The following is a 12,113-nucleotide window of genomic DNA, read 5'->3' as shown; positions in this document are numbered from 1 at the left end:
TCAGATATCACCCGGAGAGGGGCAAACTCGGCAGGAATGTTTCTTAAAAGCTTCAACCCAGAGCTCAGTATGTTTCGTACAGTTTAAGACAATGTATCTTAACTTAGTGTCAGTGCCACCGAGCATCTGGTGAGGATAAATCCATTGGAATGAGAATCCAAAAAGCTTCTGTAAAAGGCCGAGATTGCCAATGAACACACTGACCAAATCTCCACCGCAGCCCCAATTTACATACAATGACTAAATATGCAGATTTATTCTTTTTTCCACCCTACTGAGTTTCTTTCACCTCGCTAATGAATTTCTACAGAGTTAAAAGCAGAGCCTTTCTGACACATCACCAGCTCATCAACATGAAAACAGGTTTGCACTGCAGAGTCCCATGGCACCAGCCCTGCCACGAGGGCAGTTTCCAGCATATGAGTTTAATATAGAATTCCCTATGGAATAGTAGCAACTGAGGAAGAGTGTGCACATGTGCAGACACAGAGGTGTCCCTGTTTGCATTATTCACATAAAACATGTGTACACAGGTATGTACATAGACGTGGTTATATACTGTGCTGCTATTTCAGGGTTTTAAACCCTGCTTGTTTCATTTCCATTCTCTGAGCACTTACTCCATACAATCATCTTTTAAAATGTCCCAGCACAGAAGATTATGTGCTGGGGAGAAAGAGGGAGGAGAGGGCAGAGAAGGTGATGTTATATTATGCAACAAAAACCAATTAAAAGGCTCTCTGGATATAAACAGTGCTTTATAAAAAGGAAGATTATGCCGGGATTCCATGTTCAGGTTGAAAGAAATTGGTCATGTGCCTGCTCTCTCAATTATAAGCAAATTCCTCCTTCCTCCACCAAAACTAATATATATATATATTTATATGTGCATATATGTGTATCCATATATTAACCTTGTGGCCCAGGGAAGCAGTCCATGGGTTGCAGCAGCCAAGTTGGTGTTTAGGGGCCCACCTGGGCAGCTGGCTCACCTGGGCACCGTGCCTGCAGGATGCAGAGGTGAGCTGTGCTGAGCGCTCGGTTCCTCCTGCTCAGGGGGTCAGCAGAACGGAGTTCTCCAGCCTGGGTGAAGTCACTCCATGGACACTTAACAAGCACAAGGCAGAGTCCACACATCAGAGCATTTCTACAACCAGGCAAGTCCTCACACACTCACACGTGTCAGTCTGGAGGAAGTCGTCAGTGAGGGGAACAGGTAAAAACGTTCACAGGATGACAGCCAAGAGCAACCAGAAAAAGTAACATCCCAAGTCTCAATATACAGCGAACTAAAACTTACAAATGAGCTGTGGGACACTAGACAGGGACACCTTACTCTGTCCTCAGTGTGGAGTTCCACCCTCCTCTAGCCTGCTACACGAGCCTGCGGCATTACAGGAGGCTGCTTTAGTCATAGGGCAGCTTTGCAAGGAGACCATCAAAAGCAGTTCTTCCTCCCTTGTTTTCAAAGTAAAACCCCTGGAATTAAAACCAGCTTCCATCATCCAGCCTCAGTTAGATCTGCTTTCACTCCCAGTGGGCTCTGCATGGGCTGGGATGTGCAGAAGGAAAGCTGCTCAACCCTGGAACAGGTGAGGCACAAGAGGCACCAAATGCTGAACCTCATTAGACACCAAGGGAAGGGACCATACTCCCAGGAGTGTACTCAAAGGCAGCTACATGTTCCAGTGCTCTGTCCAGCTTACAAGAGAGCCTGAGCCTGGCAAGAAGAGCTCTGAGCCAATGCTACATTTCCCATGAACAGCGAGAGACATGAGAAAATGGCCATATGCCATTAAAGATGTCATATGGACACTGGTTTTAAATGCCAGGGGTAAAGTAGGAGGCAAGAGAGAGGAGGAAAGCTGTGGAGCTGGCACTGGCATGCAGAGGTGTTCCTTGACAAGGTGGTTCCTGTTGGTAGGGGTGAGGTCTGTAGGAGGTCAGCACAGAGGAGCTCTTACTTATGCCTGTAAACAAGGAAAGGACTTCAGATTCTACTGCTTCCTTTCTAGAGAGCACAGAATTGTTTTCAAGACCCCTTTTTGTCCTACAGCTCTAAAGGGAGGCACAGCTGTGCGTTTTTGAGGACACACTGGCCACTGCCATCCTGCCTGTTCAGACCAACACCTTAACCCCAGATCTCTCAAGCAGGAAGAGGAAGAAATGTGCACCTTGTCAAGTTCAAACAGATCCTCTGCTTTTTAGCCTCATTTGGTTCTCACTGGGTAGCTCTGGAATGATGGTTCTGTTGAGATGACTTTCAACTCTGTCTTCTTATTGCCCAACAGCCAAAAAGCCCAGTGCAGCAGAAGGGCTGGTGCAGGAGGAGGACGGTGATGCTGTGAGGTGATCCCCATGCTTCCCATTGCTCCTAACACACTTTAACGTACCTCATGCATTTTTGATTTCCTAACTAAAATCCATTTCCCACAGAGGCCAAATGCTGAATTGCAAGCACGGATCTTCCCGTGGCTCAGTGCCCCTGGACTGGCCCGAGTCAGTTAAACAGCAACAAGGCCATCTCCAGGGAAAGGGGCTGGAGGCTGGCCGGGAGCTCTCTCTGCAGGTTTTTATTTGTCTCTGCTCCCAGAAGGCAAAGGCTGTTCCCTCCCTGGAGAGGAGCTGCTGGTTTTACTTTGGAACCAGCCCTCGTGACTGTGGGTAGAGCTGAGAACTGTGGGAGCCTGCTGACGAGGATCCCGACGATTTCCTTCCAGTTTTCGGCCTAAAGGAAAATGAAAACATAAACAAAAAGAGCTCTAACAATGTCACCTGTTACTTTCCAAAATTAATCTTCAAAAAGCCAATTCTTTTACTGGATTTATTCTCTAATCAGTTTTAGCTTTCTCTTCTGTCCCATGTCCTACACAGCTCCCGGAAAGGAGGTTGTGGCAGGGTGGGATTGGCCTCTTTTCCAGGGTAACAAGTGATAGGACAAGGGGAAACTGCCTCAATTTGTACCACAGGAGGTTCAGTTTGGATATTAGGAAAAATTTCTTCGCTAAAAGAGTGGTTAAGCATTGAACAGGTTGCTCAGGGCAGTGGTGGAGCCACCATCCCTGGAAAATGTTCAAAATACAAGCAGATGTGGCAGCTTGTAATACAGCTTAGTGGGCAGGGTGGGATTTGGTCGAAGGTTGGACTTGAATCTTGAAAGTCTTTTCCAATCTTGATGATTCTATGATTCTATGTCCCTTTTTTCTCTCTCCCTCTTTGCTTTGCAGCCAAGCTTGGCTTCACTTCACTGACAAGAAGCCCTGACAAACAGCGGCTGTACTCGCACCTCTCCCCATGGGCCAGTCTGCTCACCGGAGGCCTGACTCACCTGGGTTTTGATTTTTTATTTGAAGTGCTCTCAAAGGTCGAGGCGTCCACCTGAATCTCATCTTCATCCTGCAGAGCTGCTTCTAGAGCTGCCTGAACTTTGGGAGCGATGGCTGGACCTTCGTAGTCCCTCGTCGTTCGGCTGGGCCCGTCCAGTTCCAGTAACACGATGTTCTCTGCCTGAGACGGGAAAAGCAGAATCAAAGTCTCCGTGTTTTCACACAAAATGTAACTTTTCCCTCCAGAAACTTATTCTGAAGTACGTTATAAATGTATGCAGGACATTTTACATCTCACAGAAGAACATACAATCCTCTGGGATTCACCTGATCGGGAGGGTAAAGACAAAAAGGGAGCTTACCCTGTACCGAGCCTCTGGATGAATCATCATGGATGTCCTGGCGTGTTGGCTCAGGGGCCTTTTGTATCCCACAGCAGATACTGGTCTTTTCATCATCTGCTGGTTACTAGAGAAAAATAGAGACTCAGTCTGTTATACCCCAAAACCAAAGGCCCCTCTTGAAGTTTATGAGCTGCAACATCTCCAAATTCCACACAGAAATCTGTTTCAAGAGAGCAGAAACTACCCAGGCTGCATTTGCAGGAGCAGGAAAGAAATATGATAGGAATGTACTGCTATTTTAATGGTGAATCCACTGTTATATATATTTTACATATGATTATTGGGCTCACATGGAAGAAAAATCCCAATCTTCCAAGAATTTTCCTAACTTTACATTTCTATTTTACTGAGGTACTAAGAGGAATAAATTGTTTTATTTCATTGTGCAGCAAGAACCTGTGAACTCTAGAGGGCCACTTTAAATCCCAAATTTAATCCCTTGTTCTTGACACAGCTGGAGGATTTCCTGTCACCTGTAATTCCATTCCAAGAAAAGAGCAGAAGTACACTCACTCCAGACGGGTTATGGGATGCAGTTTCCAGTGATCTTCCTCTTCATCAAAGAATGATCTGTTCATGATCTTATTCTTTTCTTCCAAGGGAATAAAATTTTCAATAATCAGGTGCCTACATGCAACCACAAAAATGAGAAATACACATAATTAGCAGATGACTTTCCTCACTGCTCCTCTCCTGATGATGTAATACAGCCCTGGAAAAGGAGGAATGGTTTAGTTCCCTTATGTTTAAATCTTGTTCCACAAGTATGTGCAAGGCAGTACCTCCACTCCCTACCCAGGGAAGCCCTCTCTGTTACAGTTAATACAGTGAGGGGACTTACTTTAGCTTTAGTTCCCTGGTAAGTTCATTCTGGGTCTGTTCCAGTTCCTGGCGCTCCTTGATGTGCTCTTCTTGGAGATCATGGATCTCTGCCTTCACAGCTTGCAGCTTGGAAAATAACTGGAACAGACAACAAGGGCCAAAATTTATCACTTGCCAATGTTGCTCTCACTTTCACACATGAGTTGATTTTGTTCCCAGCCCTCTAGACAAGGAATAATTTATTATTTTTTTCTTACCTTTTTGAGTTTTTTGGTCTTTATGTCCACCTCTTGCTGAAGGGAACTATAGGTCTCCTTCAGCTCTAGTGTCTCCTCATCCCGACTTTCCATCTGTTGCTGGATTTCTCGCTCCCGACGTTTCTGAAGAAGGTGACATAGGGAATTAAAGACCACAATTACCTTGTCACCTCCAGCTGACACACATGAAACCAACACTCAGCATGGGTTTACTGCCCTGCCTTCCAGGGCTTTTCCTTTGGCTTCCAGTTCTTCCTATCTCTTGCCTTAGAAATACCAGAAGCATTAACAACTCTTCTTTGTCCTTATTTTGCTACTTAAGTCAGATAGTGTGAATAAGTGCTCAGGCTTCAATTAAAGGAATGTCATCTTTAGATTCTGGTGGGTATTTTAATGTTCTTTTTATCAATTCATACTAGTCGTTGCATTTAAAAATCACCAACAGAAACTGCATAAAAATAGAAAATAGTTTATAGAAAATAAACTTTTTAGCCCAGAGTAAACATCCCTCCTTTGAGCTGATGGCTGAACTGGTATTCTTGGAGGTCTTACAATTATTTCTTCACCTACAGACAGCTCCAGTCAAGATAGGACATAAGTCTTTAACATGAAGAGCTAGAAGAAAATGATCATAAACCTTCTCTACATATTTCAAACAATGACAAATAGGACACAAGCCCTTCCCCCTTCTTTTCAGATAAATGATTGCTATTAAACCAATTTTAGGGTTAACCCTGGGAAAATTTTCTGATAGCTTCCCCTGATACAATGTTTTATAAAGGTTCCACAGCAAGGATTTTTATACAAAATAACAAATCTCCTTCCTTGTACCTGTTCTGCAATTTCCTGTCGTTTCTGTTCCAGGATTTTCTGCTGTTCATTTGTGTGATCCACAATATTTTTCCCTCCCACCAGGAGCTTGCTTTCCATTGTCTGAAAGGAAAAACCAAGGTCAGAAGTTTCTCTCAGGGACCACAGAATGTAACTTTCTCTTCTATGGATACAACTTCTTCAGGGCAGCTCCCTTATTTAACCTTCTCTTTCAAGGCAGCTGAATTGCTATATATATAAAATTCCTATAAAACTGTGAGATTAACGAAACAGTAACTTGTTTAGAATTAGGCACTGCTGCAACGTATGGCAAAGCTGGAGAACCAAAAGGTGTACTCCCCTGTAAAGAACTTTTTAATGATCTGTGACAGAATGAGGCATGTTTTGTGCCACAGCTTGTAAAAAGATGCATTGTCACATTCTGTTGTGCCAGTTTCTTAAGACATAAGAACAATGAAACAACTCGTGAATATTAAAACATGAAATTAATGGTGGAAATTTCAACTTCTGGCTAGAAATAGCTTATTTTAAAATCTTCCAATCTAAACACAAAATCACTATCCCGGAAACTTTTTGTGAAATATATTTCCAAATTGGGAAACCCTCCATTCTCCCCAAAGCCCTAGAGAAATTACTTTCAAAGAGCATCACAAGGAAGAATTCTACCTTGATTTTAGCACTCAGCATTTCTGTCGCTTCCTTCTCTCGCTTCAGGTCCTCCATTTTCTTCTCCTTCTCTTTCAGCAGCCTCATTTTTTCTTCTGCTACCAAGCTGTGATCCTCAACTATAGCTTTCTTCTCAATCTCCAGCTTTTCTTGTTGCTCCCTCCAGTAGTCATCTTTGTCATCTCCTTCATCCTCACCCTCTTCAGTGTCCTCCTCCTCTTCCCCACCATCTCTCCTCCTTTCCCTCCTCTTTCTTTTGCCAATAGACCGTTTTTCCAGCTGTGCCTTGAGTCGAGCAATCTCCTCCTGGAATTCTCGTAGCAGAGCCTCCTTAGGATCCTCATTGACCTGTGGCTTGTTCTTGATGTTTTTGGCACGGTTGGCATACCTCAGTGTGGTCAGTGTCTCCTCCACGTTGTAGGAGGCAGGGCCTATATTGGCCACCATCACAGTTTTGGCATTGCCACCTAACGAGTCCTGGAGTAACCTGGTCAGCTTGGAGTCCCGGTACGGAATGTGTGTGCTTTTCCCATCTACCAGGGCAGAGATGACGTTGCCCAAAGCTGAGAGAGAGAGGTTGATTTTAGTAGCTTCCTTTAGCCTCTCCCCCTGTGCCCCAGTCTTGGCTTGCCGCTCGCTGCCTGCGAGGTCGACCAGGTTGAGCTTCCCGACACGGATGTGATTCTCCCCGTCCAGTCCCAGCTCGCTGCATTCAATGGTGATCTGGAAAATGGCGTGAGATCGAGAGCTGTGCTCGTTCATGTTGGTGGCACCAACGGAGCGGTTCTGGTTTCCCAAATTCATGATGTGCTCGATCTCTTTGACGCTTTTCGTAACAACGGTGGTCAAATCCTTCACAAACACCCCTGTGTCTGGTCTCTCCTTCAACTCCAGCCGCTTGGACTGATCCTTTGATAACAAGTCTCTGATTTCTTCTTGGTATATTTCCAAATAAGACGCTCTAACTAAGTATTGCTGATTTTGAGATCTAGAGATGTGGGTGAAGATGTGATCGAATGAATTGGGGATGACTCCTCTCTTTTCGGGATCACCACGCACCCCTTCCATCGTATATGTTTTCCCTGTCCCAGTCTGCCCATAGGCAAAAATCGTCCCATTAAACCCTTGCAGAACAGAGTCCACAAGAGGTCTGAAGGTCTCATCGTAGAGTTCGACCTGTTTGGAATTCCAGTCATACACGGCATCAAAGGTGAAAGTTTTAGGCAGTTCATGAGATGCTCCCCGCGGATTCTTCACCGAGACCTGCCCTAACTTGACATCCACATTAACAACTTTTTCGTAGGAAGCAGTTTTCTCCTTGCTGTTCATGGGCCGGCAGCGCACCACCACCCGCACGGACTCGGAGCTCTTTGGCTTGGACATGACGGTGGGTCTGCGGCTGGTGTGATCCGATGGGTGGATGATCCCGTGCTAGAAACCTGAAACAAAAACAAAGCAGGAATGTCTGGAGGCAGTTTTCTGCACAAAGCCGAAGGCTCGACTCATCTACTCGAGCAGCATTTTGCATTCATTAAGTTGCAAGGGATTTTGGAGAATTAAAATAATGGACAAAATGAAAACTCTGTAAAGGCCTGAACTGAAACACTATTATTTTACCAAAGCTTGTGCATCAAATGGTATCACTTTTACAAGCTCTGCTGCAAAAAATCGCCATCAAATCACATTTTTACAGTTGGTAAAGATTTTTTTCTTGACCCTTAAAAATAATCATAATGCTATTTAAACTATTTATAAAGAGAATACTTTGCCATTTATTTTCTTTGCAGTCGAGCCTTTTGTTTCAAATCTCCTGTTTTGAAAATCTAGTACAGCCTTGCTCTCTCTGGCACACAATTCCGCTATTATTTTTTCTTTTGGCATTATACTTCTGCCAGGATTCTCCACAAAAGCCAGCCCTGCCCAAGCACACTGACCTATGACATCACTCCACGCTCCTGCTCAGGAGGTTTACAGGATTCAGCATCAACCTAAATTTACGTTGCATAAACCCAGTTCAAAGATCATGACTCTGGGTAGAGAGAAAGGACACACTTGTTGCATCCCCCAGTCACCAGCCTTTGAAAATGGAACAAAAAGCCTGTGTTCCTGCTAAAGCAGTCCCTGCTAAAGCCTCAGAAGGCAGATCTCAATGGCACAGCTTGGGGAATGCCGTGTGGTTTCTAATAAGCCTTTTTATTTCCAAAACATCTTTCAAGAAGAGCTCTGAGGTCCTTCTGGAACTAAGTGTAAAACCAACACACACTGGGAACCCCAGGTAGAGCTGGCACATGTTCAGGTGTGGCCTCCCTGGGATGTGCTCGCTGCTCCATTCCCATCTGGATGCACAGGAAACATGGATTTTGTCCAACTGTTTTTTTACTTGATAATTGCACATCTCAGGAGAGCTCCTCAAACAAAGTGACAGAGAACTTCAGAACTAGAGGATGAGAAAAGAACCACAATGATTCTCACCCAATATCCAATCTCGGAAAGAGTAACACAGGAATAACAAATAAACATGGTTAAAACCATGTTTAATAAACCTCAGTAAAGCCTTGGGAATTTCCTTCAGTTTGTGGGAGGAAACTCCTTGCTCCTTGCTCTTCCCAGAGAAGCACACAATAGCTGACAGGGAGATGAGGAATATGCATCGAATTGACCAAACTGAACACTCATCCAGAATTCACTTTACACCCTGCACAGTGAATTCACACTGCTGCAGGAATCTTGGGTAGCTACTGAATAAAACCATTTCCCTCCTAAGTGACAGCTCCAGATAAAGGTGACCTTCCTCTCCCACCCACAGCAAACACGAATTCTAGAGCACCAGCACAGAAAAAATATGTTAAACGAGGACAAATCTTGGCAGAATCACAAAAAGCAACTCTCCCTCCTCTCATCCTGAGGATTTGTATACATCAACAAGCACTTCTCCTGCCACAGCTACCAAGGATATTCCTGTAATTCAAGTTCACAAGAGACAATTTTTTTTTGGACAAGGTCACATGACAACCACTGTGTGACGTATCTGCACGTTCACACTGGTAAATACTCAAATTAGGCACCAATTCTGAAAAGCAGAACACAGATTTATTTTATATATTGAACATCCAAAATACTATTCTGATGAGAAGTGCCACTTTTGTAAGCAACTGTGATAAATATTACATGATGAGAATGAAGTTAGTCTTGCCAGAGGTATACATTGAACAAAAATTATGTCGCACATTTGCTGCTCTTCTGGGTGTATCTCCTTAACATGAGCTTGAGCAGCTTTTAACACCTTTCCACATTTCACTTGCAAGTCTCTTTTTATAGTCACAAACAACTGATTTCACCCCTGATTTGGGCTATTTTCATAACAACCTATCACGAATCATCTCCAATTATTTTAGCTACCGCAGTGAAGTTTACTGGAAGCATAACAAATTATGGTTCTTCTCAGACTTACCCAAGTGTGTAACTGGACAGTAAAACCAATTAGTTGGCAGTGTTTCTACTCCCTAGAAACTCCAGGGCAATGTTTGAGCTGGACAGGAATGGGCAGAAAGCTGGGAATGCTGCCGTGCCATCCACTCTTCTCCATCAAAGAGGGGAATTCCTTCATTAAATTAGCTCAGCCTAAAGTGACCTGGGCCAGGTCCCTGTGTCAAGGTCAAGCTTGAGGTGGATGCACTTGAAGATGTGCCCCAGGTGCCCAAGAGGGGAGGGTGGGCAGAAATGGAAGCATTTTTATTTCAGTAAACACAAGGTTGTGCATGAAAAAAAAATAAGCAACGTCACAACCTGAATGCAAGCTGGGGTAGCCACTTCTCCTCAGAAACTTCCAGCATTGGGAGGTGCTGGCTTGGCTGGCTGTGCCCCAGGCACACTGTCCCCAGCCACCTGCCCTGACAGGTCCTGACTTCTCTCCACTTCCTACCTTGAGCTTAAACGTCCCAGAAAGATTTCTCTGGAGGTGCCCAAACCCTTCCCTTGCATCTCCGCACATCCCCAGATATGCCACTCGAAACATTCCATTGCTCCTCGCCGTTTAAATCTTTCAAATACTTGTGGGTTCACAACGCCCTGGTTATGGACCCTCCAGACCCAAACCCTCCCTTGTGCTGCTGTTTCTCCTCTCGCCTCCCCTCCGAACCCTCCGCAGGCCGGGCGGGACTGCCACGGGCAGGACCCCGGTACTGCCGCGGTGCGGTCCGGTTACACCCAGCACCTGTGGTCACCTCTGGTCACCTCTGGTCACCTCTGTCACCGCTGTCACCCCACGGGTGTCCCCTCCCCCGGGGAGCTGGGACCGTGGCGGATCCACCCGAGCATCACCCGCCGCCCTCGCGGCTGCGACACAGGGCGCTGCAGGGAAAAGGGGACCCGAGGGCGCTCGGGGGACGGGGACAACGCGCAAGGAGGAAAAGAACCGCGGGAGGGAAGCACCGCCAGCGCGGGGCACCACCCGAGCCGCCACCGCCCGCGGCATCGCCACCGCAGCCCGCCGCGGGCGAGGCCCGCCGCCGCTCTCGCTCGCTGCCCGCCGCCCGGCAGCGGGCCGGCCCAAAGGCTCCGGGCTGATGCCCCCGCGCCGGCCGGCGGGGTGTCGGGCGCTCGGCGCGGCCGCCGGGGCCGGCCGGACTCACCTGCGCCGTCACCATGGAACCGCCGGCCGCTTGGCCCGAAGCGGCGCGCCGCCCCCGCCCGCCCGTGACGCGCTTCCCTGCAACGCCGCGCCCGCCCCGCTCCCGCACGGGAACCGGGACAAAGGGGCCGCTCACCCCCCTCCGCCCCGCGCCGCCGGCGATTCCAACAACCCCCAAAGTGCCGGGGCTTGCCCCCGACCCGGCGCGTCCCGCTGGAGCCTCCGAACTCCTTCGGAGCTCAGGGATGGTTCCGAGGAGGAAGAGACCACCGTAAATAGAAGGCATTTAGAGTGAAGCCTCCCCGCCCTCCTCGTAACAGCGCTGTCTGGACCGCAGCAGTGCCTCCAGTGCACTGCCACCACAGCCCTGGTACCACAGACTCCCGTGATGGAGGAAGGAATGTCGGGGCACTACCAGTGAATAGAAAATCAAGTTTTTATTAGTACAAAAAAATACCTTTTTTTTTCCTTTTTTAATTATTTTCTAAAAATACCCCACCCCTAACGTTTTAATACTTCGTCTTCCCAACAGTGCAGGGCAAGGCTCCCCTTGCTCTGAAGCAAGGCATGGCAGCCCTGAGGGCATCACTCAAGATCAGTAAACTGTATGAAACACCAAGGAGGAGCAAGGTCTCCAGAAGCCTGGCTCCCAGAGGCCCCAAAACCAATGATTTTCCCCCAAATCCCATGATTTTTGAACCCAGCCCTGAGGAAATAAGAGATGAGCCTTTGCCACCCTGACACTTGGGGGATCGTCTCAATTAGCCCTTTTTTGCTCCCTTCCTTCAGCCTTCAAACTCCTTAATGCTCAAGAGTGACTCCAAGGAGGAAAAGACCACCATAAAAAAAAGATATGTAGAGTTAAACCTCCGTAACAGCACTATCTGGACCACAGCAGGGCACTGGAGACAGCAGCTCTAGTACCACAGACTCACACAAGTGGCATTTTTAAAAAAGGAACAGTTCTGTATTCAGTCTTTGGACCAAAAAATGAAGTCACAGAAGCACCAAAAGGCATTGGTCAAGTTGAGTCTCACCATGTTGGGATTGTCAGTGTTACCAGCACCAAACTGTACTGGGCCAAACGGAGAGGTCTGGGTTGCTGCTTCCCCATCAATGAACAGCAACGTTCCAGAGTTATCTCCCCTGGGAACTGCCCCCCAGACAAGGGTGACGC

General features: G+C 46.8%; 1 protein-coding gene across 2 annotated transcripts; it reads right to left on the bottom strand.

The window, feature by feature from the left end:
* Window positions 1-751: 751 nt before the first annotated feature.
* Window positions 752-10,975, bottom strand: KIF3B (kinesin family member 3B). 2 transcript variants are annotated; one of them, XM_018073964.2, is made up of 9 exons: window positions 10,938-10,975; window positions 6,307-7,745; window positions 5,641-5,742; window positions 4,810-4,932; window positions 4,572-4,690; window positions 4,244-4,357; window positions 3,689-3,794; window positions 3,329-3,507; window positions 752-2,728 (listed from the first exon to the last, which is right to left on the bottom strand). In XM_018073964.2, exons 2-9 carry the CDS (start codon window positions 7,687-7,689, stop codon window positions 2,635-2,637), a joined length of 2,220 nt encoding a protein of 739 aa, XP_017929453.1. In that variant the 5' UTR covers window positions 7,690-7,745; window positions 10,938-10,975; the 3' UTR covers window positions 752-2,634. The 2 variants fall into 2 exon arrangements, with proteins under 2 accessions (XP_017929453.1, XP_017929454.1); XM_018073965.2 differs by lacking the exon at window positions 10,938-10,975 and adding an exon at window positions 9,758-9,970 and having other exon boundaries at window positions 2,179-2,728.
* Window positions 10,976-12,113: the final 1,138 nt, after the last annotated feature.

This window comes from Manacus vitellinus, unplaced genomic scaffold (assembly GCF_001715985.3).
Source record: "Manacus vitellinus isolate BGI_N305 unplaced genomic scaffold, ASM171598v3 scaffold_26_pilon, whole genome shotgun sequence".
Lineage (NCBI taxonomy): Eukaryota > Metazoa > Chordata > Aves > Passeriformes > Pipridae > Manacus > Manacus vitellinus.
The sequence above is the reverse complement of the archived record's forward strand: the minus strand, read 5'-3'. Positions and strand labels throughout refer to the sequence as shown.

What these genes read in the sequence shown, in the direction of transcription:
- KIF3B (XM_018073964.2), bottom strand. Translation starts at nt 7,689, where the DNA reads ATGTCCAAGCCAAAGAGCTCCGAGTCCGTGCGGGTGGTGGTGCGCTGC. An exon ending in GACAGGAAATTGCAGAACAG is followed by an intron (nt 4,933 to 5,640) that starts GTACAAGGAAGG and finishes CACCTTCTTCAG; the next exon opens with AAACGTCGGGAGCGAGAAAT. An exon ending in ATCCAGAGGCTCGGTACAGG is followed by an intron (nt 3,508 to 3,688) that starts GTAAGCTCCCTT and finishes TTCCCGTCTCAG; the next exon opens with GCAGAGAACATCGTGTTACT.